The sequence below is a fragment of the Hemitrygon akajei genome, chromosome 23 (genome assembly GCF_048418815.1).
Source record: "Hemitrygon akajei chromosome 23, sHemAka1.3, whole genome shotgun sequence".
Classification (NCBI taxonomy): Eukaryota; Metazoa; Chordata; class Chondrichthyes; order Myliobatiformes; family Dasyatidae; genus Hemitrygon; species Hemitrygon akajei.
Window position 1 is genome coordinate 28,237,565 of NC_133146.1, and position 27,963 is coordinate 28,265,527.

Genomic DNA, 27,963 nt, shown 5'->3' on the forward strand with positions numbered 1-27,963 from the left:
AAATTAAGAACCTAGTGGCATGGTGAAAAGACAATAACCTATCCCTCAACATCAGCAAGACAAACAAATTGGTTGTTGACTTCAGAAGGAGTAGCGGACTGCACGACCCCATCTACTTGCACATCGGTGGTGCGCAGTTGGAACAGGTCAAAAGCTTTAAGTTCCTTGGGGTTCCAGATCCTGACCCAGATCTGGGCTGTATCTTCCAAATATCCGGACCTGTCTCTTGGTTTCTTTTTGCACTACCTTACTTTCCCTTTTCTATTTTCTAATTATGATTGATAATTTAATTTCTTTTATTATATTTACTTCAAGTTGTACTCCAGGGAGCGCGAAGTGCAGAATCAAATATCACTGTGATGATTGTACGCTCTAGTATCAATTGTTTGGTGACAATAAAGTAATTAACTAAGTATATAACTTTTCTATTTAACTTAGCAAGAGCTAAGTATCATATTGAAAGTTGTCTCAGCCTTCAATCAAAGTAGCACTTTACAATGTGTGACACAACTCACTCAATCCTGTGAAGCACTCACATGTATATCAGAAGAGTGCAAAAGTGGCAAAAATGAGCTGGAATAACATTATAGAACAAAAGGTTGGCTGGTTTAATCTGAATGAAAAGTCAGAGAAATGGGCGCTTTGGCCCAACTTGTGTGTGCTGAGCTAATCGTGCTTGTTTGCACTTGGTCCAAATCCTCTGAATCTTTCCTATCCATGTATCCTATCCAACTGTTTTTCAAAAGCAATGGAAGCTTTTTGCTGTGCAGATGTAGACTTACTATACCTGAAAGCTGATCATGTACATCTGGAACTAAATTCTTATATCTTCTTACTTTAGTGAGAAATTAATTGACAGCAAGAAGATGGAAATCACAGAAAAACTGATGCACACTATCATTACAGTGTCATTATGATTAACCCCAATCCCTATTGAGTATTGTCTGTTGATTATGAAGCAGCTAAAAAGAAAGCAATTCCACCAGAACCCAAGATGTCCTTTTTTTTTTGTCTTGCGAATAAGAGTTAGGCAGTTACAGCCTAACATCCCAGATGCTTTGTTAACAGCTGTCTCAAGTAATGTATTTATTATATTTGATGAGAAATGTAATTACATGCTGATGGAGCAATTGTTGTAGTGAATTGGCCTTTCAGATCTTGTTTTAAAATAGGCACTGAGTCAACCTAATAAAAAAATGATCAAAAACACTAATACTTTAAATGTCAGAAATTTAAAACATTCCATCACAGACTATTGCTTATTTCATTAAAAAGATATTAGAAGTAGTAAGTGGGCGGAACAACCTTTTGGCCTGTGTAACAATGCAAATGCCAACACGATACACACCTTGATACTATGCATCACAGCTTAAGCATTTAACACGAAGCCTATTGGAGTTAATTTTAATTTGGCTAATTATTCTGTATATTATGAGGACTGTTTTTAGCACACTTTAAAAGTCTAATATTTGCCTCGCACTATGCACAATCATTGCTATTGTTTGGCAACTCAGACTACTTCTTGAAGTCATTGTTCAATTAAAGGCTACTCTTGCCCCTTAAATGGAATCTTTCATTTTCCCTTTTCCATATTGCCATTATTCCACATTGTTCAAGGGCTCTTCATTTCTTGATCCACTTTTCTTTAGTATATTTGGAACACTTTTCTTTAATGTCTTTGGACTGCCTTGAATCAGATGCTTTAAGGCACAGCATTAGGAATAATAAGAATCTTTGCAGATACTGTTTCAATTATGTAGAAATGAAAAATAATTATCCTTTAAAAGGAGTAACTATATAGTCAACTGACTATGACATTTAACTTCACTGAAATGAATATTTAGAATTATTTGGTAAAAGCTTTGGTATATGAAACATTAAACAAGCACAGTGGCCTTAACATAAAACTATGTACAATTGACAATAGAATTTTACCTTGTGTTTGAATTTATTGGAATTCTTGGTTTCTTTCTTGTTCAGGTCAATAAAGTAATGCGTAATACGATCTTTACATTTTGAATCCATGCTCCATGAGATTTTGAAAGAATCACATGTGATGTTGCTTATTTTTATGTTATGAGGAACAGCGAGCTCTTCCATCTCTGCAATGCCACTGTCCTGTGATTTGTTTCCTGTGCAAAAAGTAGAAGTATTAATATATACCAATTCTCATTTATGTAATCACAAAAAATTGGCAAGACACTTCTAGGTCGCAGTTCAGGTACTTATCCATCTTACAATATCTACTTTTTAAGCTGTTGGTTTAATATATGGTGTAGTGTAAAAACTCCACTATGTTGCATCTTGCCCATGATACAATACAGGTAATGCCTGCATTATGGCCATTCTAGTTATACAAACTCACCCTTACAGAGTTCACAAATCACTACGCAAAATTTTGTGACACAGAATGTGATACAGAATAAAATACATTCTTATAGAGCTTATAACGGGGGGGGGGGGGGGGGGAACACTACACAAAGTACTAAAGTTGCTTCTTTTGCATAAGCCTTGACTATGCCAGAGTTTAACGTTGGCATCAGCTGTTAAATAATGGTGGTGGGTCACACTGATAAAATGGTTTTAACACAAAAGAAAATCCATTTTGCAGCACTTCTGCTTATAATATGCGATTGAATGGGAAAGTGGGGGTACCATTACAGAATACCGTGATATGGAGGGGTCTCTTGGAGCCAATCAAGTCCCACTAAATCCTCTTGTGTAAGTGGATGGCTAACAAGTTAGAGCTGTAAGCAGTGAGTCAGGGGTGGTGGCTCCAAATAGTGGTCATTTTATTAGGTACACTTGTTGCTAGTTGATGCAAATACCTAATCAACCAATCATATGGCAGCAAATTAATAGATAACAGCATTGTCAAGAGGTTCAGTTGTTCAGACTGAACATCATACAGTGGAGATGCTGGCAGTGTTGGTTGTGTTGCGATGGGTAGAGAAAGCTAGACAAGTCAAAGCGTTGATATACTCAGATTCATCCTCAGTTCTAGCAAGTTTAAGGTCTTTTCACTCAAACAGTCGGCAAGATGTATTTTATGAAGTCCTTCAGTCAGTCACAAGAATTGCAAATCAGGGAGGTCAGGTAAAATTTCTATGGGTTCCAGCACATGTAGGGGTGAAGGGGAACGAGAGGGTGGATGAGTTAGCAAAGAGGCCATTAAAGAAAGAAAATATAGAAATGCACATTAGTATCAGTAGAGTTTAAGTGTGTAGTCTGGGGAAAAAATCAACCAAATGTGGCAAGAAAGATGGGATAGAGAGGGGAAAGAGAGTCATTTATATCAAATACAAAAGAGTGTTACAGCTACTAGGGTAAGCAGTGGATACAGAAGAGAGGAAACTGTGTGGACTAGGTTAAGACTGGGGCACTGTGCATTAAACAAAACATTGAAAATGATAGGGAAACACCAGACAGGATTGTGTGAGGAATGTCAGGAAGAGGAGTCAGTAGAACATGTAGTTCTGAGTTGCAGGAAGTATGGGATACAGAGAGAGATGATGAGAACTAATCTAAGAGAATTGGGGATTGCAGGAATTCACATTAAAAGGGTTGCCGGGCATGGGTGAAAGAGCACAGGTTAGGGTATTTTTAGCTTTCTTAAGGGGTACAGGTTTTTTTTTATAGGGTATGACAGATAAACAGGAATAGGGTACTAGGATGGCCAAAGATGGGAGGATAAAGTGTAGGTTAGGGTATGTGCGTGTGTGTGTGATTGGGTAAAGGGATTTAGAATATAAGTCTATTGCGCATTCCGGAGCAGAAGGTGGCGGTAATGCACCATTAAGCTGGGTGTCAACTGTCGTAAAACACGAGAGAGAGAGAGAGAGAGGGAGGGAGAGAGGGAGGGAGAGAGGGAGGGAGGGAGAGAGGGAGGGAGAGGGAGGGAGAGGGAGGGAGAGAGAGAGAGAGAGAGAGAGAAAACATCAGAATGGGGAAGAAATGAGATGTCAGGGACTTTAACCATGGAATGATTGTTGGTGTCAGCCAAAGTGGCTCAAGTATCTTTGCTGCTCTCCTGGGATTTTCACATGCAACAGTCTCTAGAGTTTACAGAGAATGGTGTGAAAAACAAAAATCACTTATTGAACAGCAGTTCTGTGGGAAAAACACCTTGTTAACAAGAGAGGTCAGAGAAGAATGGCCAGATTGGTTCAAGCTGACAAGAAGGCAACAGTAACTCAAACAGCCACTTATAATATGTGCGCAGAAGAGCATGTCTGAATGCATAACACGTTGAACCTTGAAGGTGATGGGCCACAGCAGCAGAAGACCATGAACATACGGAAATACGCTCAGTGATACCTTTTGTCTCTAATAAAGTGGCCAATGAGTGTATATCCCCATCCTCAAACTATTCTACATAATTCACAAACACTTTCATTGAGTTGTGGTATTCACTTTATGAGACAGTGTCTGACATAATGATGTCAGTGTAAGGCAACTGCTTTTGGTTTGGTAATAATGAAGTAAAGGGCTTTGGCTTTTGTTAAGCACATAAAATCATTCTTGCATGTTTTATTCACAAATTCTTACATTGATGACTCCTGGATGATTTCAGAGATACTCAACAACATGTTGACCAATGCAATCATTTGAAACTGCCAGAGTTTTGGGAGCAGCACATTACTGTGGGGTTTGCAAAAGCGGAAGCCCAGTGATAAATCACTGTGGTCAATACCAAATTTTACTACTTTGTAGCATTGATAAGTCATTTTACTGCAAGCAGAGTGGTGAGTCTACTAGAAGACCTGCCTGCATGTAATAAATACAGTGCCTATAAAAAGTATTCACTCTCTTGGAAACTTTCATGTTTTAGATTTAATTTGGCATTTTTTTGATACCAGTCAACAGAAACAACTCTTTTGTGTCAGTGAAAACAAACTTCTACAATTGGTCTAAATTTATTACAATCATTAAACACAAAATAATTGATTGCTTAATTACTCAGACCCTTCATGTCAGTATTTACTAGATGCACCTTTGGCAGCAATTACAGCCTTGAAGCTCCATCAGCTTTGCACATCCGAACACTGCATTTTTCCCCATTCTTCTTTATAAAACTGCCCAAGCTCTGTCAGACTGCATAGGGATCTTAAGCGAACAGCTCTTTTCAAGCCCAACCACAAATTCTCAATTGGATTGAGGTCTAGACTCTGACTTGGCCACTCCAGGACATTAGCTTCGTTGTTTTTAAGCCATTCTTGGCCAAAGCTTTGTTTTGGATGTGGCTCGGACAATCACATTCACCTGGTGCAGATTTCCTGGTCACCTATGGACTGCTGGCTTCTGGACACAAAGGACTTTGGGTTGTTATCCTGTACCCCAGTAAGTTTCCCACTTCAACTCTCCCTAGTGTATGCGCTACCACATGTGAATTCAATCGACCGCTGTGTGAATTCCCAAACCTCATTAAACCCATATCTTCCACCACAGTCACAAAGCATGGGGTCGAGCACCACATTTCCTCAACTGGCTCACCCATCCACACCAATGAATGTAGACTAGACTCAGAAAAGCTGGCCATTGCAAAGACTGAGTTTGCAAATATAGAAATACTTGGCATTGTACACAGGTAGAATAGCCCTTGGGCTTTACCTCTCCGCATGGTTCCTAAGCCCAATGGTGGTTATCGTCCAAACAAGCTCTTTCGAACACGAGCCTACAGGTGTACCTGCTCCCAAACACACCTATAGGCATCACTACAGATGCTCAGACTATGCTGTGGGTGCGAACCACAAGCATTTGGTTGGAGGCATGTGGCAACTGCTCCTCTTCTTCAGCCAGCAGCTCTGCTCCCACTGAGAGGAAGTACAGCATACTTGACTGTGAGTTTCTCGGTCTCTATCTGGCCAGCTGCCATTTTCATTGCTTACTGGAGGGTCAGCGTTTCACAGCATTTGTTGATCACAAATGGCTTGTACACAGAATGGCTAACACATCAGATCCTTGGTGTGCATGGCACCAATGCCACCTGACCTACATTTCAGAATTCACAACTGACATACAGCACAAAAGGAAAATTAATGCTGTGGTCCACCGTCGATGCCATTCACATCGGGATTGACTATACTGGCATGGATCAAACCAAGCTATTGACCCAGTGGTCCAGGCTTACAGGACAGTAGTCATGGGCCTGCAGGCCGACGTCAAATTCAGGAACATGGGAGTTCCTCTCTCGTGCAACATTACAAATGGTCACCCTTACTCCATAGTGCCTGCAAACTCTTTTTAAACTCCATTCACAGCCTATCGTATCTGGGTGGAAAGGCTTCATGGAAACTGGTTGCTTTAAAGTTTGTGTGGCATGGCCTTAAGAAGGACATGCAAGACTGGTGTGTTGACTGTGTCGTGTGTCAGTGGGCAAAAATTAACCATCATGCTCGGGCACCATTGACACTTTTCAAAGTCCCGGAGCAATGGTTTGACCACATCAACGTGGATTTAGTTGAGCCTCTCCCCTCCCTCCCGCAGTTTCACGCATCTCCTTAACATGGTGAATTGTACCAGCAAGTGACCAGTGGTTGTCCCTCTAATGTCGATGATGGCTGTGGATGTGGCTTGGGCATTCCCATTCACCAACACCTGGGTCACTCGGTTCAGCACCGCACCTGATATTTCTTCCGACTGCAGTCACCAATTCACCTCAGACTTTTGGGCCACAACATCAAATTGCATCACACCAAGTGTATCATCCATAATTCAATAGTCTGTGTGACTGATTTCACCGTTACTCTGAGAGCCTTCTGACAGATGAGTGTTGGCACGATTGGGTCCTGCTGGGACTCAGAATAGCTCCAAAAGAGGACTTGCAGTTCTCCACAGCTGAGTTGGTGTATGGGCAGCTGCTACAGGTTCTGGATGATTTTATTCCTGATGCCACAACTGCCTGGTCGGCATCTCCACAGTGTTCCGCTTTCCCCAGTAAACTCAACTCTTTTACACCTATCCCTACCTCTCAACATGGCATACAGCATTCTTCAGTTTCAGTTGACCTATGTTCTATCTTGTTCATTTTTGTCTGCCATGATGTACATCCACACCTCCTTAAGCACCCCAATGATGGCCCATTCTGCATTTTGGAAAGGGTGAAAAGACTTATTGTAGATAGGAAGGGCAAACAAATCTGCATGTATTTCTGTAGATTGCCTTAAATCACCCAGCTAGACCTGGATGGTTCCACTACCGTAGCCTAGGCTTCGTGACATGCCCATATGAGGGGTAATTGATAAATCTGTGGCCTAAGGTAGAAGGAGTCAATTTTAGAAAACCTAACACGAGGAAATCTGCAAGATGCTGGAAGTTCAAACAACACACACAAAATGCTGGTGGAACACAGCAGGCCAGGCAGCATCTATAAGGAGAAGCACAGTCGACGTTTTGGGGCGAGACCCTTCATCAGGACTTCGTCAAGGAGATGAGTTATTAACCTCAAACTTTCTGTATAATCAGAGTTGAAATGCACATGCATGCAATGAGAGCTGTATAACTCATCTTGTTCTACCTTAGGCCATGAACTTATCAATCACCCCTGCTGTGGACCACTTCTACAAAGAAGGGATCTGTATGCTCCGCATACACTGGACTAAGTGTGTACGTGTAGGAGGAAACTATGTTGAAAAATAAATGTGCTAGGTTTTCTAAAATTGACTCTTTCTACCTTGGGCCACGAACTTATCAATCACCCCTTGTATGTGTGTCAGTACACTTCTGGATGAGTCAGAGGCATCCTCTGTTACTCCAACCAAGGCATATAGGACCCGATCCAGGTGGCTCATACGAGCTCCGGATAGACTCACGATGCCAGTTTTGGTGAATTCTGGGAGATGGCCTGTGTAGGGTAATGTAATGGGTGACATATAACACAGATTGTTCATAATAGAAACCACTCTACATAATTCACAAACACCGTAATCAAGTTGTTGTGTTCACTTTAACAGATGGGGTCTGATGTAATGATGTCAGTGTAAGATAACTGTCTTTGATTTGTTCATAATTGAAGTAAAAGGCTTTTGTTAAACACATGAAATGAATCTCACATGTTTTATTCGCAAAATCCTACACCTCTACCATTAGCCCTGGCAAGGTGTTCTACAGAGTCAGCACAGTAATTTTTACGGGACCCGAAAACTATAAAAGGCACTTTAAATGTATTTTTGTAATATGCATGTCAAAACAAATACAGAAGACAAAAGTAAAATGTTTTGACTAGAACAGTCACAGTGTTCAGCAAGCTCACGGTTTATAACAATCAGCTACTGACATCCATTCTGTGGTTATTGTTACAATTTGTAACAGTAGAGTAAGTTGAAACACTAACAAGGTAAATATGTTTAAGCTCTGAAATGTTTCAAAGTAAAGGTTGTAGTACATTTATTAATAAGAAAATTTATGGGTTATATTCATAAACACAATTACAGGTATTATATCAACATAGATTTCAAAACTGTATTAGTATAATTTCAAAATCATATTAACATAAAATTGCACAGGAGCATTTCAGTTACTGTGTAGTTATGCACCTAAGCAGTTTAGAGGGAACAGTGCTCACCACTCTGTGTAAAGAACTTATTTCTGATATCCCATTTATACTTTCCTCTAATCACCTTAAAATGATGTCCCTTTTTATTTCCTGCCCTGGAAAAAAGTCTCTAGCTGTCCACTCTATCTATACCTCTTATCATTCTGTTCATCTCTGTCAGGTCATCTCCCATCCTCCTCCACTCCAAAGAGAAAAGTCCTAGTGTGCTCAACCTATAGTTTTCTGGTAAGATGGCAGCAGGTTTTGTTGCAACGGCCTCTCCGGGTCCAACCAATGGTAAAATTATTCATCCTTTACATTTTTTTTGTACATGACACTGCTGGATATTAAAATCACTAAGTACTGCAGGTCTACTCCACTAGTGAATTCCTAGACAGTGATGGAACTCAGCATGGGCTTGATGCATACTATGTCATTGCCTGCTGCAGTCATCCTGGGAAGAAGGTATCGGAGGCAGAAGATGGAGGAAGAACACAGTCCAATAAATGGTGCAAATGTTTGTCTTTGATGTTTTACTTATGATCGCAAGACCCTGTTGAACATTAATAATCCAGTTCATTGGTGAGATGGATGACGGTGGAGCTGTGTGGCCTCAGTTTTTGCCAGACTAGGCCCTCATGCCACAGCGTCATCTGTTGCAGCTGTCCAGGGGAGGAGAGGCCAGAGGCAGTGTGGGAGAGAACAGAGATGTGCTGTGCATGCTTAAGTCCTTGTCGGGTTGGAGGCTGACCCTTCCCGTTGGTGCAGCTCTTCAACGTTCTTCTCAATGACATACAAGCTGGATTGTGTTTGTCTATGGCTGATAAGGAACTGCTGCGTGCTTGTTCTTGCAGAAATGTGGCTCCAAGACAATGTCCTAGTACCATCAATCTTCAGCCTATGCCCCTTGGTGACTTGAGCTATATAATTTTTTTTGTAACTGTTTTTTCTGCTATCTTAATTATATGAGCCATATGTGCAGTGTGCTGTGTGTGACTGTTGGTACTGCGCTTTGCACGTTGGCCCCAGAGGAAAGCTTTTCTTTTGGCTGTAAATATGTGCATGGTTGAATGACAATTAAACAAACTTTTTGAGTCATAAAAAGTAAGATAAATTCATTCCCGCTAATACCATACAATATGGTTACCCTCAATCACCAGCAAAATGAGAGATGGCATCATTAATCATACCATAAAGTGGCACCTACACATAGCTTATTCATTAATGGCCATTTTGAGTTTTGTCAGGATGATACGACCTTATCATATTTTAAATTTAAACACCTTCCAAACAGCTGAATTTCTGAAGTGAATTAAGAGTTTCTGACTTGACATTAAGACTGCATTTCACTGAGTGCGTTATCAAGGGGTAACAATTCTTTATAGAAAAAGACCTCGTTGACCTGTACACACTACACCTTACTTTATTTTACAGTTTTGATTTTGCTTGCTTCTCCACCCCATGCATTGTAGAGATATAATTCAACAATGGCAGAAATTCAAAACATACAATATATGATTTCAGGAATGGAAGGGTTAACATGAGGACTGTTTGGCAGCTTTGGGCCTGTCCTTACTGGAATTTAGAAGAATGTGGGGGGATCTCATTGAAACCTACCTAATGTTGAAAGGACTAGAGAGGATGGATGTGGAGAGGATGTCTCCTATGGTGGGGGTATCCAGAACTAGATAGATAGATAGATAGATAGATACTTTATTCATCCCCATGGGGAAATTCAACTTTTTTCCAATGTCCCATACACTTGTTGGAGCATACAATACTTAACTCAGTAAAAAAAAAATATGATATGCATCTAAATCACTATCTCAAAAAGCATTAATAATAGCTTTTAAAAAGTTCTTAAGTCCTGGCGGTAGAATTGTAAAGCCTAATGGCATTGGGGAGTATTGACCTCAGAATTGAGAGGCGACCCTTCAGAACAAAGGGAAGGAGGATTTTTTTTAAAGCAGAGAAAAGTAAAACTGTGGAATGCTCTGCCACAGACTGCGGTGGAGGCCAAGACCATGCATATATTTAAGGCGGAAGTTGATTGGTGCCCTGACTGATCAGGAAACAAAGGAAATGGTGAGAAGGCAGGTGTATGGGTTTGAGTGGGATCCAGGATCAGCTATTATGGAATAGCAGAGCAGACTCAATGGGCTAAATGGCCTAATTCTTCTCCTATGTCTACGGTCTTATATATCAACTATAAATTGTATACCAAATAGTCAAATAAAAATTATATACCAATTTTTTTCAGATATATAAAGAGTAAAAGAGAGGAGAGAGTGGATATTGGACTGCTGGTAAATTAAGTTGGAAAGGTAATGGGAGATAAAGAAATGGTGAACAAACTTAATAAGAATTTTCCATCAGACTTCACTATGGAAGAGACTAGTAGTATGCCAGAAATTCAAGTGTGTCAGGGGACAGAAGTGAGTGCAGTTGTTATTACTAAGGAGAAGGTGCTTGGAAAACTGAAGGGCTTCAAGGTAGACAAGTCATCTGGACCAAATGGACTACATCCCAGAATTCTCAAAGAGGTAGCTGATGAGATTATGGAGGTATTAGTAATATTCTTTCCTGAATCATAAATTCTTAAATTGTTCTGGAAGACTGGAAAATTGCAAATGTCATTCCACTTTTTAAGAAGTGGGGGGAGGCCGAAGAAAGGAAATTATAGGCCAGTTAACCTGACTTCAGTGGTTGGGAAGATATTTAAGTCCATTATAAAGGATGAGGTTTTGAGGTACTTGCAGGCACATGATAAAATAGACTAGTTAGCATGGTTTCCTCAAGGGAAAATCTTGCTTGACAAATCTGTTGGAATTCTTTGAAAAAATACCAAGCAACATAGACAAAGCATAATTGGTTGATGTTGTTTATTTTAAATTTTCAGAAGGCTTTTGACATGAGGCTGCTTAACAAGAGCCCAAGGTGTAATATGAAAGATACTAGCATGAATAGAAGATTGGCTGACAAACAGGAGGCAAAAAGTTGGAATAAAGGGGGCCTATTCTGTTGGCTGCAAATAATTAGTGGTGTTCTGTGGGGGTCTTTTCAAGTTATACGTCAACGATTTTGATGATAGAATTGATGGCTTTGTGGCCAAGTTGGCAGACAATACAAACATTGGTGGAGGGGAAAGTAGTGTTGAGAAAGCAGGGAGTCTGCAGAAGGGCTTGAGTAGATTGGGAGAATGGGCAAAGAAGTAGCAGATGGAGTATAGTGTAGGTAAGTGTATGGTCATGCACTTCAACAGAAGAAATAAGGTGTGGACTATTTTCTAAATGGGGAGAAAATTCAAAAGTTAGACATACAAAGAGACTTGAGAGTCCTTGTGCAGCATTTCCTAAAGGTTAACTTGCAAGTTGAGTTCATGGTAAGGAAGGCAAATACAATATTAGCACTGATTTCAAAAGGACTAGAATACAAGAGCAAGATTTGATGCTGAGGCTTTATAAGGCATTGGTCAGATCACACTTGGAGAATTATGGCAGTTTTGGGCCTATTATCTAAGAAAAGATGTGCTGGCATTGGAGATGGTCCAGAGGAGGTTCATGAGAATGATTCCATGAATGAAAGGGTTAACATTTGACCAGCATTTAATAGCTCTTGACCTGTATTCACTGGACTTTAGAAGAATAGGAGGGGAAATCTCATTGAAACCTATCAAATATTGAAAGGCCTGGAAAGAATGAATGCAGAAAGGATGCTTCCTACAATGAATGAGTACAGGACCAAAGGGCACAGCCACAGAATAGAAAGTTCATTTAGAAGTGATGAGAAGCTATTTCTTTAGCCAGAAAGTGGTGAATCCGTGGAATTCATTGTCACAGATGGCAATGGAGATACTTAAAGTGGATGTTCATAACTTCTTGATTAGTCAGGGCTCCTAAGGTTATGGGGAGAAGGCAAGAGAATGGGGTTAAGAGTGATAATAAATCAGCTACGATGGAATGGCGGAGCAGACTTGATGGGCCAAGTAGCCTAATTCTGCTCCTATGTCTTACGGTCTAAACCCACTTGAAATTATAATTTCATTAACTTCCAGAAGGATGCATAACTGATGATAGGCTACTTATTATTTGGGCTCTGCTACATACTGTACTAAAACAGACATCACCATGCTGAATTTAATCTTGTGGGCTTATGCTTTGAGATCCACTGTTACATTTTGTATCATGTAAAGCCATTGGAGGACTGTATAATATAGCTTCAGCTAGACCAGAAATACATTACTTAAATAAGTGAAGAAATCCTGACAATTTATTCAGCATTAAGTGGTTTGTTTATTCTAAAGGAATAATAAGAACTCAAACAGAAACAACTGTAGGCCATTTGACCTTTCATGGATGCTCATCCATTCAGTAAGATTATGACTGAGCTTTTACTGTGATACTGTTTGCTTACATTAACCCCTTATCCCTTAATACCTAAAACTTGTTAGTCAGCCACTTTCTTTAATTACAAAAATTCATTTCTCATCTTGAATAATCAATCTTTTGACCTTGGTTCCTGGTTCTGGACACCCAGTCAAGCTAAATATGATCCTGACATATACTCTACTATATTTCAATAATACTACACCTATTCATTCAAACTAGAAAATTTAATTCCATTTAAGTCGGCCTGTCCTCATATGACAAACCCAAAATCCCAAGGACCAATGCAGTGACTCTTTACTCTACTCTTAATCGCAAATATTAACTTCCTCAGGAAAGACGACCAGATCTGTTTACAGTATTCCAGATTCTTCATCAACAGGCTACTAGATTACCGAGGCATTTATAATCTTTGTGAGAAAGACCAATATACTACACAACCTCCTAATAACAGTGGATTCCAGTTAATTGGGACACGTTGGGATCAGCACAGTTTGATCCAATTATGCGACTGTTCCAATTAGCCAAAGTTTCACGACGATAGTTTAAAAGGTATAAAAAAGACAAACTACCATTTAACTGAGTAACAAATTATGTATTTAAATGAAATAAAGAGGAAATTAGAATGTTACCAATACTACTACAGTACTATAAAACTGTGTATTAGTTCCTAATAGTTAGCAATGGAGGAATTCATCCAGTATATGCTGCCATGTTCTTTTGTTTGACTGTAAATGAACAAAATCATCGTAGTTACCTTGTGCAGGTAATGGACTGCTTTTGACAATTGCTTCCTCCAAATCTTCATTTTCATTGTAACATTCAAGATGATGGTTGATACCTTCAAATTTTTTGTAGTTCCTAACTTGCTGAAGTGGTCAATTGTTTCATTTTCACTCCTGGCTGTTTCTGGCATCTCTAGTCATGAGTGCTTGAAACTGCAGTGAGCAAAATAATTCTAAATTGTCTTACTGCTTATTTTCTGCCAATCATCAGTGACAAAAATCACTACTTTTTGAACACAAACACACACAACTGACACCATTTTAAAACTGTTTGCTCTAAGCACAACATAGTGTCTAATGGCCGCACAAGTGTATGAGACTGATGCTAGTTAGAAGTTGTTCAGCAACAGTTTTCTGTCCCAATTAAGCACTGCAGTGTCCCAAATAAACAAGGGGAATCCTATCTATTTTCGATTAGTTTTAGTTCTTTATGAATTTTCCAAAATAAGCAGCTGACCTAATTAACCAATGGCCCAATTAGTCAGATTCCACTGTACTTGTTGTATCAACATATTCATTTTTCATGATTTGTCTACAAAGATGTCTAGGCCCTCTGAATATCAATAAACTGTACCACTCAAGCTCTCACCATTTAAAGAAACTCACTGCCTCTATTTTGTACCAAAGTGAATGACATTACATTTTGTCACATTATATTCCATTTTCCATGTGTTTATACATTCATTTAATCTGCTTACTTCCTGCCAAATTTTCTCAACATCCATCTCACAACCCACATTACCACCGGCTTTCCATTACTCTCAGGTTTAAATATATTGCTTGCGATCTCCTCATTCCAAATCATTGATATAGAATGTGAATAATTAGCACCACAGCAGTATTTCCTGTAGCATCCCACCAATCACAACCTCCCAACCCAGAAAATGATTTATGTCCTTCTCACGTTTTTTGTCCATTATCTAATCCTCAGTTCATGCTGGTATATTACTTTCAATTACTGTACATTCCAATTTTGCTTAATAATACCATGAATGGTAACTTACCAAAGGCCTCCTGAAAGTTCACATACACCATGCCAACTATTTCATTCCTATCCTTCTAGTTAAATCTCTACAAAGTCCAACAGATCTATCAAAAAGAATTTCCTTTCCATAAAGTTATGTTGATCGCTTTCCAATCCTATTATTGTTTCTAAGTACCCTATGGATTGGCTGGTTTTAGAGGTGTTTGCATGATCCTGAAACATTCTAACACAATGGTTGTTCTCCTCAAAACCCATCAATTCTGATTCCTAATGACATGCAGCAAATCAGTGTGTTCAATTCTAGTGCAAAGAGACGGTAAACCAAATCCCTGGGAAAGATTTCTAACTAAAAGTAAATGTGAAGCTACTAGGAAATTCTTTTCTCAAGTCACCAGTTCAGAATATTTTCAAGTTGATCTTTAAATCCTGAAACAAGATTTTTAAAGACCATATCAGTTACATACTTGGATGGGTCTACCTTGCTGCGGTAGTTTTTCCTACAAGGAATTTGACAAGATTCTGCATGGTAGGCTGGACCAGAAAATTAAGGTACATAAAATCCAAGGCAAGGTGCGAAGCCCTTGTTGTCTATGGTATATATTATCGACTTAAATACAAATGAAAGAGGGATGATTAGTAATTTTGTGGATTTCACCTAAGATGATGATATTGTCTAAAGCTACAGCAGGATAGATCAGTCAGAGAGGTGAGTAGAGTGTTGGCAGATTGAATTTAATTCCAACATGTGTAAGATAATGCATTTTGGGAAGTAAAATAACGGTAGGGCATATATAATAAATAGAAGGGCATTAAGGGTTGTTGATAAGCAGAGACTGGGGCATCTAAGTCCATAGTTCCCAGAAAGTGCAACACAGATGGATAGGTGGTGAAGAAGGCATTTGTCATGCATGCCTTTGAGCTCATGGGATAAAATATAACAGTTGGGACATTGTACTGCAACTTTACAAAACACTGGTTATATTGCATTTGGGAGCATTTTGTACAGTTCTGGCCATTACACAAAGGAAAGGCGTGGCTACACTGGACACAGTTCAGATGAGATTCACCAGCATATTGACGTGCTTGGAGGACTTTAGTTATGAGGAGAGAGCTCAAATCAAATCAAGTTTAATTATCATTCAGACCATACATGGATAAAGTCAGACAAGGTAGTGTTCCTCTGGGGCCTAAGTGCATAACATACATTCAAAATACAGAGAGAAAAAAAACAATGCACACATCCTTACACTAGAAAACATGTTATAGTCCAAGTCCCAGAGCGACATGAAAATTGAGGGCAGCACTGATGAGAGAGGCCAGCTCCCAACTGAGCACAGACTCCACACTATACCCCTTCAGCATCATCTCACCTGGACAGCAGCAGCAAGCAAGCCCGAGTGACACCTTGTCCTCGCTACAACTGAGGCCATGCTGCTGCCTTGTCATCTGTCTTTCCACTGGCCGGCGGCATCTCACATTATCAATATCCAACAGGGTCTTGCAATAGCAAGAGAAATGTTCAAGAAAGTCACTCATGGTTACACTGCATGCTACTTTCGCGCACCAACGCTGATGTCTTCGAGTAGCAGGCAGCAGCACAGTCTGCACCTAGGACAGCTCCTCCAAACCTTCTTCAACTTGACCACCAGCTTCGCCTTCTCCTGGCTGAGTGCCGGCTCCCATTCTCTGACTCTTCCACTGGTTTCTCCTGCTCCTGGCCATCCAACAGCTTCTCCTTCTCCAACTTGTCCGCTGGCTCCTTCGACACCTCACTGGCAGCTCTGAACAATGAACAGATCACTGATGCAATAGACCTGTTGTACCCATTGTTCTTGGAGTACAGTATAGTCTTACGATCATATAAAACATTTTAAAAACCAAAAGTGCACCTTTGGTTGGCCCCAGAGAAGCTGCTGCATTCGAACATGCCTCCATCTTACCAGAAGTTCTCCCCTTCTCCAGGCTGGACTTGTTTTCTCTGAAGTGAAGGAGACTGAGGAGAACTGAGGAGAGATCTGATCAAAGACTATAAAGTCATAAGAGGCATAAATAGAGTCAGTAACCAATATCTTTCTCCCACAGTAGGGGTATTAAAAACAAAAGTACATGATGTAAGGTGAGGGAAAAGTGATTAATTTTAAAGGGGATTGGACAGGAAAAGTTTTTGTATATAGACAGAGTCAGTATCTGGAACCCACTGTCAGAGGTATTGGTAGAATCAGAAAAAATCACTTATGTTTAAGAGCTATTTATCCAAGGAAAATTCAATTCTGTATGAAAGCAGACTATTATGACACAGAGTAGTAATACCAGACTCAGTAGAAATTAGAGAAACAGAATACTCAAAATTGAAGAAATAACTTCTATCAAAAAGTTAACACGAGCAAAGAGCCAAATGTCCATCATAGCTGCATCATTCTTGACTTTAGTTGATAGGCTAGAAGAGCAGGAGGAGCCAAGAAAGGAAATAAAAAGAGAAATACAGTTTATAGACTTCCATTTGGAGGGTGGAGAGATGTAACTCAGGTCTTTATTCAAAACAGGAATCAAGAAACATACATTCTAGTATAAACAGAGTATATGAATATTCTTGCATATAGCATTTGGTTTCTAAATATTTCACATTGAATTCTTATAACACATCTTCACTGCACTTTTGCAAACAGCTACCAGAAAGTCACACATAGAAACATGACATGATGCTGCTCTTGTTGGTACTGGATACCTCTGTACCGATTATATAGTTATTTTTAAAGTTTTTGCTGATTCATCTGCATATATCTTTTTGATATGATGTACAATTTCAAGTACTTAACAATGAAAATCTTTAATGTAAGAGTATTTTTTAAATGTTCATATGCACGCTATGGTATGTAAAGTGATAAGAGGTAAAAACTGACTCGCTGAAAGAACTTATCCTACTGACAGAAATGCAGGACAATAGACTCCCACTGTTCTAATGAAGTGGGGAGAACCTTTCAATAATCCTTCAAACATTAGTTAAAATAATGAAACAATTTTAGTTATATATAGTACTTTAAGGTAGCAATCACATACTAGCAAGTTATAAAGGATGAATAAATAAACTATTATTGTTGACAGATGGGTGAACAGAATTACAGCAAAATGCAATGTTGTGCTTTCAGTTATCATTTAAGGCAATGCAAGAGAGATGCTAATTTTCTGCAGTAATCTGTAATTTCACAGTTTATATCAGAAACATGGTCTCTTTTAATACCGGTGAGATACCTCAAAACGATGACACTGGTAGAGATTACTGGCGGTGTAAAAGTCTCACAACATTTCAGAGGCAATTAAACATTTAATTTTTTACATTGGCAAATGTGGATCAAGGAGTCAAAAACAAAAAAAAAATGTACAATTATGACTTTGATTCTCTTCAGAAATGTCCCATAAGCATTAAAATGCGTGGGACTCACATATTTAGATATAGAGTTATATAGGATGGAAACAAGTCATTTGTCCCATGCCAACCAGTGGCCATCCATCCATATTAAACCCATCTTCCAGATTTTTGGCCCAGAGCCTTCAATGCTTAGATTTAAGTGCTTTTCAGACTATTCTTAAATGCTGTCAGTTTCCACCACCCACTTGGAAGTGCATTCCAGATATTCAACATTCTTTGTGTATAAAAGGGCCCTTCAAGACTCCTCTAATTTTCTTCCCCTTCACTATAACTCTTTCCTCTAATTTTATCTCTAATATGAGAAAAGACATCTGCAGTCCAACCTATTTGTACTCCTCATTATTTTATATGCCTCAATCATGTTCCTATTTGACCTCTTCTGTTTCTGAGGAAGATAGACTTAGCCTCTCCAGTCTTTTTCCACAATTGAGCAGTCTTGACCTGAGTTCCTTCCTCCCCACCACAGATGCTGTTTGACCAGTGAGTGTTAAATCAGCAGATTGTTTATCAATTCAGATTCCAAATTCCATCAACTTCAATCTCATGTCTCTCCCAAGAGAAATAGGCCCTTTCTGTCATACATTCTAGATCTTAAATTTCATACACTTAAATACACTATTACTCCATTTCCTGTTCCAAAAAAAATCAAACCTAGACAATTTCTCCTCATAACATAATTCTCCCATTCTGGCAACAAACTCAAAGTTTTCACATTCCCAGCATGACTTCCATACTGTAATATTCTACACCCTACCTGAGGAATGTATCCCATTTGCCTTCTTAATCACCTTTTCAACCTGTTCTGATACCTCCTGGGACTATTGGACATGTTCTCCAAAATCCCCCTGTAATCCTACCATTTACTCTATATTTATATGCCCCCATTGTAATTGTAGGACTGTGGGGAAAGAAAGGAAGTTCCTTTATAAATTATGTGTTCTGCGTGAAATGAGATGCAACTTCTTCACCCAGAGTCTAATAAATCTTTGGAATTCTCCACCCATCAACATTGTGAAAGCTCAGTTGCTGAGTGCATTCAAATCAAAGTGATAAATTGATTTCTAAAGATGAAAGGAATCAAAGGACAAGGGGCCAGTAGAGGTAAATGGTACTAAGGTAAAAGATCAACCGCACTCTCAATTAAGTATGTGCAAGGGGCCAGATGGTCTACTCCTGTTTCTATCTTTATAATAATCCTTTAATATTTTAAATTATAATTGATGTCAGTGTTTTTTTAGTTTTTAAAAGCTTTAACAGCCAGTAATGATGGGGGCCAGGGTTGTCAAGGCTGTCAGGGAACTTGTGGAGATGGGCCTTCTCCTCTGCATTGTTTTTGATCCTGCTGTCATTCATATCTTCATTGCTGGACCCCAAGGTACTTCTAATCAGCAAGCTAAGCACTACTCGGATGACTGCTGGCAGCTGGTTCATGTTGGCAAAACAAATATGTATGCTAAAACTTATATCATTCATGGTTAACTAAATAATTTCATAACAAATTTCAGATTAATGACCTTTGAAAACACAAGAAGCTAAATTGTGATTTAACTTCAGAAAAAAAAGAGTAACCAAGGAAGATCTTTCCAAGTACTGTAAGAGAAAATATTAATTCAATCTTTCATTACAAGACCAACCAGCAAAATCTGAAACTAAACTTCATGTGATTTGCTTACTGTCTACAATAGTAGTAAATAATAAAAATCTTCTGTAATGAAAGAGCTGACAAAAATGAGAACGTTCTGACCATTCACAAGATGGAATTCTGCTCAGTAGCTGTCTCATGGAAGAATTCAAAAGCAAGAACGAATACAGTTTAGACTAATGTCAAAGGCCCTCATCATTTCTGACAAAAAAAAACATCACATTCATACTTACTGATACATTCTCAGAGTCCAAGGGGAGAAACATGTTTGCTTCTGACTTACTGCAGTAACATTACTGCAGTCCTCAAACAGAGCATCTGGAGCCTCTTGGTGCTGTGTCATCAAATAACAAAAGCAGTAAAGAATTTACATTCATCAGTAATGAGCCCAGTGTTTCTGTTCCCAATTGAACAGTTCTTCTCTCAAGTCATAAAGAAGTTAAATGTTGTAGTACACTCTCTACAAACTGTACTGTCTATAACAACTATTCACAGCATATGAGCACATCAACATAATAAAACTGGTGAAAACAGATCACAGTCCAGCTGGTTCAGCTCCCATCATCCTGCTAGTCCCATGATACAATTAATTATGGCAATCAATCTCTACGAACAATAGATCTAGACATAAGGTATACGAGGGCTTCGTGCTTAGGTCAGGAATCAAGGTATTCTTATGTTGTTATTTACATTATTTTCTTAAAAAGATCAATCCAATTTACATTTGAATGAACAAAGTTTGTTTCCATGTTCTCTGCAGGGAGTCTGTTTCATTGATTTACTACTCACTCACCACAATATAAATAATTCTATTGATTATTTAGGGATTTGCACCTCTGAAACTGACTCCTAGTTTTACTGTTCTGGACTTAATGGAAGAAGTATTATCCCTTTAATATTCTTAATACAAAAATCAAATGATCTTTCAGTGTTTTCCATTTCTACTGAGACGATGATCCATTTACAATTTCATTGCTCAGAATCCATTCCCTCTACTACTCATTCATTCTGACAGTTCTGGTACCATGGAAGCTAAGTGCAATTACACCCATGACCTTAATGGCTAAATGTTGACATAATGTATTTCAATATCCAATTTTCTTCATCACTGAACATTTTTGCAAATGCTTCAATCTATGGTTTGCCTGGTATTTTAACTTCTCTTTTTAACACCAGTTTCTTGTTTTTGTTTTATCCTTGTGCTTTAAGTTTCTCCACAATATATTTTAAATGCTGCCTTGTTCTGCTAATCAACTAATAGATTTACACAGACCAATATTTCCACTCAATAGTGCCTTTACTTATTTTCAGTAATCACCAATATTTATTTCTTCAGCACTTTCCAAACTTGTAATCATAAAATTCAAGAACAGCCAGAGTATAGCAATATCACCACCTGCTGGTTCTTTCCAGGCTACAAACCATTTTGTTTGGAAATGTATTTAGTGTTTGTTTACATTATCACTAAAATCCTGAAACCCTACACAACATCAGTGTGGGAGTACCATTACTGGAAGGATTGCAGAGATTCTACACCTTCTATAGCTCTTTCAAAGGATTTAATTCTTTTTTTTTACCAACAGACCCACCCCACCCTTTCTTCCTACCTGCCTGTCCTTTTGATACAATGTGTATCCTTGAATGTTAAGCTCCCTGCTATAATCTTCTAATTCAAGTTGATAAATGCAGAAAATGCCAAGAGAAATCAAACAATCCAACCCATTATAGGATCCTGCAGCAGTTTAACTCAATCTAATTACTTGCACTGGCAAAATCAAGCAGCAAACATTGTTCACCAAAATCTTGCTTTCAAATACAAACTCATAAAATACACCACACCTTGCGTTGCTTAGTAATAATTGTAGCTTTTATCGGGGCAGGGCCTTTCACATGCTCCACTATTCTCACTTTATCCTTTAAAATTGTTCCAATCGTTGGCTGACTGTAGCCTAACGCTTTTCCAATGACCGATGGCGTTTCAACTCTTTCCAAACGCTTTATTATTTCCACTGTATTTTCAATCGCGATCGCTTCCCATCAATGGAACAGGAACACTGCGGGTGGCGAGTCCCGACCTGCGCCAGCTCCCGAGGTCTGCTGAGTCCTAAGGACCACCGCGCTGAATTCCCCGGGTCCGAAAGTCAGGTTAAATGGGACAAGTGTGTGCTGTGCTGGGTTTGGGTACTGTATTTGATCCTCCACAATATTCCGTGTGGGAATTTAAACTGGAGGTGACTGTTTTTTTTTACGAGGTCGAGTTGCATGTTCGACATCAACCCGGCATGGATGGTACGGGAGTCACTGGATCGACATTAACCCAGCACGGGAGCGGTCTGTCACTGGATCGAACTCGGAAACCTCTGTTCTCAAGCCCGGCGCTGATCTCACTGCGCCACCAGCTGACCGGAACGGGGGGGGGGGGGGGGGGGGGTCAGGGTGAATCTTGTTAAGAAAAATTTAAGCCAAATACAAAGTTACACACTCAACACAGTGTCAACGGCAACAACTTAAAATGGTGGACGGCATTCTCCTTCCTTGGTTCGTAAGTACGAGTTGTCCGTAAGTCAGACGTTTGTAACTTGGAGACTACCTGTAATAATTTATCTTGCTTCACAATTTTGCAGTACAATATTTTGAACATTTTTTTTCAGTTACCATTCAGAATAAAGTATTGTGCTAGAAAAATAAATAATTACTCATATGCAACAGGGTTACATTAGTATGGCTAAATAATGCTTCCTTACACACCACAGCAGAGGACTTAATGCTTGTGCTGTTTTACAAATGCTGCAAGGTACTGTCTTGCCAGAATAATTAAGTACAATCAGTTGGTAGTTAAGAAACCTGGATCACCAGTCATTTAGGGCAAACTTTACATTCTTGTAAAGTTCAAAATATGCAGTACATCATTAATTAATTAAATTCAATTTCCTCTCAGTTCCACCTATAACACCATCAACCAGCTTGGTTAGTTTAGTCATTACCATTTAGTGCTACAATAAATCCATGCTATATTCAAGTACAACTAACAATAATCCATTCAATTATCAATGCACTTTTTTTTCTACTTTTAATGCTTTTTAAATAGTATATGGGAAAATAACTCATTTTGAAAGACAGAATCTCTGAAAAAGTTAAAACGTTGTAAACAAAATCAAAGCAGGAAGCACAATTTGTAATAAACAGCCATATTGTTTTAAAAGAATGGGATGTTTACAGTGCAATTCTAAATACAGTTGAAATGTTGATGGAGAGCACTTTTCTAAATGTTTATGAAAGTGCAACTACAGTGACTCTGGGTTTGGGATTTCCATGACTTTTGCAAACAGCAATGATGCAGCAACAGCCATATGTTTCTAAGTTGGGTTAGTGTGTAACCTGGAAAATGGTAACGTTCCAGGTGACACACAACTCTAAATCCAGAAGGTCTCATGTTTGAGACATTTTATCAAAGAAGTTATGGCAGGCTGCTGCAAGCATCCTGTTGAATGACGTATCTGTAGACGTGATTCAAAGAGGTGGGACAAACAATAGTTAAAAAGTGAAATGCAGGTGGAAGAGGTTTAGGGACAGTCATGCATTTCAGAAGTTCCAACCACAGATCCCCTAATAACCACACCATCATCTACTCATCCTGTTACATCTTTGGTAATCTCCAGGATATTGAATTTAAACAATCTAATAATGGCACTAACATTTAATACCAGTGGAAGTTTGCTAGGATCTTCCACATTCAAAATAAGTCATTGCTTTCCATCTCTGGTTAAAATGCTACTGAACGGTTATCAGGTGATTGTTGACCAGCTATTTCCTCATACAAGCAGACAGCTTCATTATATTTAAGGAAAGAAAATGAAACTGAATATCATTCAATTAACAGTGAACACTTATTTCTGAATTTATTGTTGTTTCTTTCCATGCCTTGTGGCGCATTGTGTGGCAAGCTTGCCATTTCTTTAGCATTTGTCTGTATTTTTTTTACAAGGCTGAGTTGCTAGCTCAATGCTTAACTCAGCAGAGATGGAAAACGTTCAAGGAGCAGGCTAGATATGAAGTCGGGATCACTCACCTCAAGGTCTGGTATGGATGCCACTACACCACTGGCCGGCATTCTGAATTTATGATGGAGGTAAATTGATTGAATAATCAGGTGTTAGGAACTTTGTCCTGAGAAATCTCTGTAGTAAGGTCCAGGCAGCTGTGATAACTCACCAAAAATAAAATCAAGTTCTCCAAAAAGTAGAATCTTCCTCCTCATTAACAATGACTTCAATTTTATTGGATTTCCTTGTAGCCACACTCTGGTCAAATGCTGCCTTGATATCAAAGCAGTCACCTCTAGATTTCTTGAACTCTAGATTTCAACTCTAGTCCAAGTTTGGACCAAGCATTGTGAAATCTGAATGAGCATCTTTAACAGAAACAAAATGGAGTATCAAAGAGCAGGTTATTGGGTGAATAAGTGCTATCATTTGGTTTATGAATAAAGGGACATTAACAGATCAATTTGGGCTTCATCTTGCTATTTCTCCATAGGACACAACAAAGCAATTTTCCACTTTGTTTCCACAAATGCCAGTGATCCAGATGTATTTGAACTTACCAAGAGATAAAGCTAATCAACATCTTGTCTTCAGGGTTGAGGTCAGGCATATCACAGGGGGACACTGCTATATAATTTTTAGTTGCTTTAATTGCACCCATTGCCAATGCTTACAAAGAATCACACATTTACATGAAATGTTAAGAGTACTCTAACCACAGCCCCATCTTAGATCTCAAAATGTCACTCACTGTGGGTCCTGACTACATTGCCAGTTTACTCATCTCCCTGGATTCCAAACACTTTTTTTTTAAAACAAGTTAGATCTAAAATTCTACTTGCCTCAAAACTCTTTTTGTGTCAGATGACAAAGGATTATTTAAGAAACAATAACTCAGATAGAGATTCTGTCATCCTTTGTCTATTATAAACAATATGAAACCCAATTCAGTTTACTAAGATCATTTTATTTTGCATTCCTTTACTTAAATTTATCAAATTTAGCCATTTATGATCAGTATTCACAATATGCCCCAAGAATACTCTATTTTTATCTAAACTTATTTTGATACTGCCAATATCTAGAGAGGGGGGATAATAAAGAGAGCCTTTATCTTGGCCTGTTAATTGATCATTGTTAGTGAACACAATAACAAGGGCATATTAATGTATCATTTTAATTTCTTTTGCTCCCATTGACATACACACACAATCACACATTTATAAAGGATTAAAAAGATTATTCTACTCACTCTCACAGCTTAGATCCTGCAGGCAGTCACTTACTGGGAGCCCTAACTACATTTCTTTCAGAGTTCCAAACATTGTTTAAAAGAAGTCAGATCATACGTGTGTGCTCCTAAATTCCACTGCGTTCAATAACTAACCTTGTTAACTTGCCCCAACTGAAAATAAATGGAGTTTTTGCTGTTATGTAACTGACCACTGCCAATCCTGTGCCTCAGCTGCCTAGTTTCAGACAAGGGAATCTATTGTTGAGATGCGTCCAAAAAAGAAAAAAATACATAAAATCAGTATCATTTTTCACTATCACATTAATTATACACTGCACTATAGTAACTGATTGTGAGGAGAGAGACAGAGAGAGAGAGAGAGAGAGAGAGAGAGAGAGACAAAGAGAGTTGGGGATCCAAATAGCGAGTAGGGACAAGATAGATTAAATGTGAGATGCTACTTGTTTAACGACTATTAAAATTGACATTTAACTCACTTAAATCTGTATTCAATTTATTACATGGCAATTTTTTAAAAAAATTCTCTTGTAGGTTCATAAATATATTGTTATAGAAAACTCTCAAGCACTCGTTTCCCTTACCAGTTAAGCTATTAAGATTCTTAGTCTCCATAAAAACATATCTGATTAGAACAACACACAAAAAGCTGGAGGAATTCAGTGGGTCAGACAGCATCTATGGAGGGATATAGGCTGCCTTTGTTTCAGGTTGGGATGCTTCATCAGAACCAGAAAGAAAACAGGGTGATGGTCAGTAATGGATGAAGGGGGAGGAGAAGGAGCTGCTGGGTGGTAGGTATGTCCAGGTGGGGGGAATAGGCAGGTGAGGGACAAGGACTCTCCCCCCTTCCCCATCACCCTCTCACCTGGACATACTGTCCCCCTTCCCTCACCTGTCTATCACCCTCTTTACCTGGTATCTGCAAGATTTTGCACCACCCTTTTAACCTCACTTTTTTTTATACTGGTCATTTACTCTCTTTCCCTCAGTCCTGATGAGAGATATCGACCCAACACATTCATTGTCTATTTCCTACTTAGATGCTTCCTGACCTGAAAGCTCCTAAAAATTTTGTGTTGCTGCAGATTGCCAGCATCTGCCATCTTTTCGCTCACATTAGTGATGAATATGCTACATATATCTGTTCTATAGCTTTCCCCTGTACACCTACAGATATAGGCAACAATTCTCTTCTAAGTGCCCTTGCTGTTCCTTAGTCGCACTCATTGTAACCCTTCTTGGCATTCTTTATTCAACTGCAATGATATTACCAATATTGTCCTGATGAAGGGTCTTTGCCTGAAACTTTGACTGATTATTCTTCTCCATAGATGTTGCCTGACTTGCTGAGTTCCTCCAGCATTTTGTGTGTGTTGTACTGGATTTCCAACATCTGCAGAAACTTGTGTTTAAAATTAATCTTTATTTCAGCATTGGATTACATAACTTTTATTTATGTCTGTTAATTTCGGATTAAATCACAACTTTCTTCAAACCTATCATGTCAAGCCTTCCATAATTTTAAAGTTTTTATTTAGTCACATATCAAAGTTTGTAGCGGGATCTAGGCCAGCTAGAAAAATGGGCTGAGAAAACGGCAGATGGAATTTAATGCAGACAAATATACGGTGTTACACTTTTGGGAGGACAAACATGGTGAGCAGTAGGGCTCTGAGAAGTACAGTAGAACAGAGGGCTCTGGGAATACAGATCCTTAACGCCTTGAAAGTGGCAAGACAGGTGGATAGGGCCATAAAGAGAGCTTTGGACACATTGGCCTTCATAAATCAAAGTACTGAGTACAGGAATTGGGATGTTATAGTACATTGGGGAGGCCCAATCTGGAGTATTGTGTGCATTTATTGGCACTTAACTATAGAAAAAAAAATCAATAAGATTGAAAGAGTGCAGAGAAGATTTAAAAGGACGCTGCAGGCCCTGATGATCTGAGTTATAGAGAAAGATTGAATAAGCTTAGGGCTTTATTCCCTAGAGCATAGGAGATTGAGGTGAAATTTGATAGAGGTATACAAAATTATGGAAGGCATAGATAAGGTAAATACAAGCAGGATTTTCCCCATTGTGGTTGGGTGAGAATAGATCATGAGTTAAAGAGTGGAAGGTGAAATGTTTAAGGGGAACATGAGCAGGAACTTCTCCCTCCCAAGGGTGTTGAGAGTGTAGAACGAGCAGAAATGGGGGATATTTGTTAAATTTTAACATTTAAGAGGAATTTGGATAGGTACATAGATAGGAGGGGTACAGAGGTCTATGGGCAGGTGCAGGGACTGGGCAGACTGGTGGAGCTAAAGATGACACCAGAGGGTAACTTCTCCCAGCTCATCAGCAAAACAGTTAAATTTTTCCTATTCTGATATCTCTATTTTCCTTTTCAGGGTGACTGGTGTCCTATCAAGATCTTTCATCTACAGCCGCACTCAAAACTGTGATTCTGCATGACAGCGTGTTCCCATTCTTGGAGTTCGCCAATCAGCCATGGTTCAATATGTCCAGGTCTGCCTTGAAGTCAGGTGACTTTGGGGTACTGTGCACAAATTATTGCCAGTGTCGTGAACTGAAAAATACTGGGAACCAGAACATTGAAGACAGCGAGAGTGTCTATCAGAGAGTCCTGCACTTAGTAATTGATTGATCTCTCTCTCAATGGCGAGGGAGAGTTTGCTGCTGATTCTCAAGTTGGGGAACTCAAAATAAAAAGCAACGTTTCAGACTGACTGTGACATCGAAATAGCAACTGTTGTTTACCCTATTGCTGTGGAAGGAGGATATCCGTCTCTCCCTCGTTAGTGAGAGAGAAAGTACCTGTGGGATGTCGCAAATGTTGGAGTGAACAGTTAGTTTTTGATGTACTATAGATCATGGTCTCTCATTTGGGGCTTTGCTGTTG

General features: G+C 39.0%; 1 protein-coding gene across 2 annotated transcripts in view; it reads right to left on the minus strand.

Annotated features, from left to right (window-relative positions):
• The window catches only part of phyhiplb (phytanoyl-CoA 2-hydroxylase interacting protein-like b), a 63,961-nt gene that overhangs the window by 7,426 nt on the left and 28,572 nt on the right, over positions 1-27,963 (minus strand). For both annotated transcript variants that reach the window (XM_073027272.1, XM_073027273.1), the window contains exon 3: positions 1,936-2,132. In XM_073027272.1, coding sequence (XP_072883373.1) covers positions 1,936-2,132 — 197 coding nt within the window. The remainder of the gene's footprint in view (positions 1-1,935; positions 2,133-27,963) is intronic.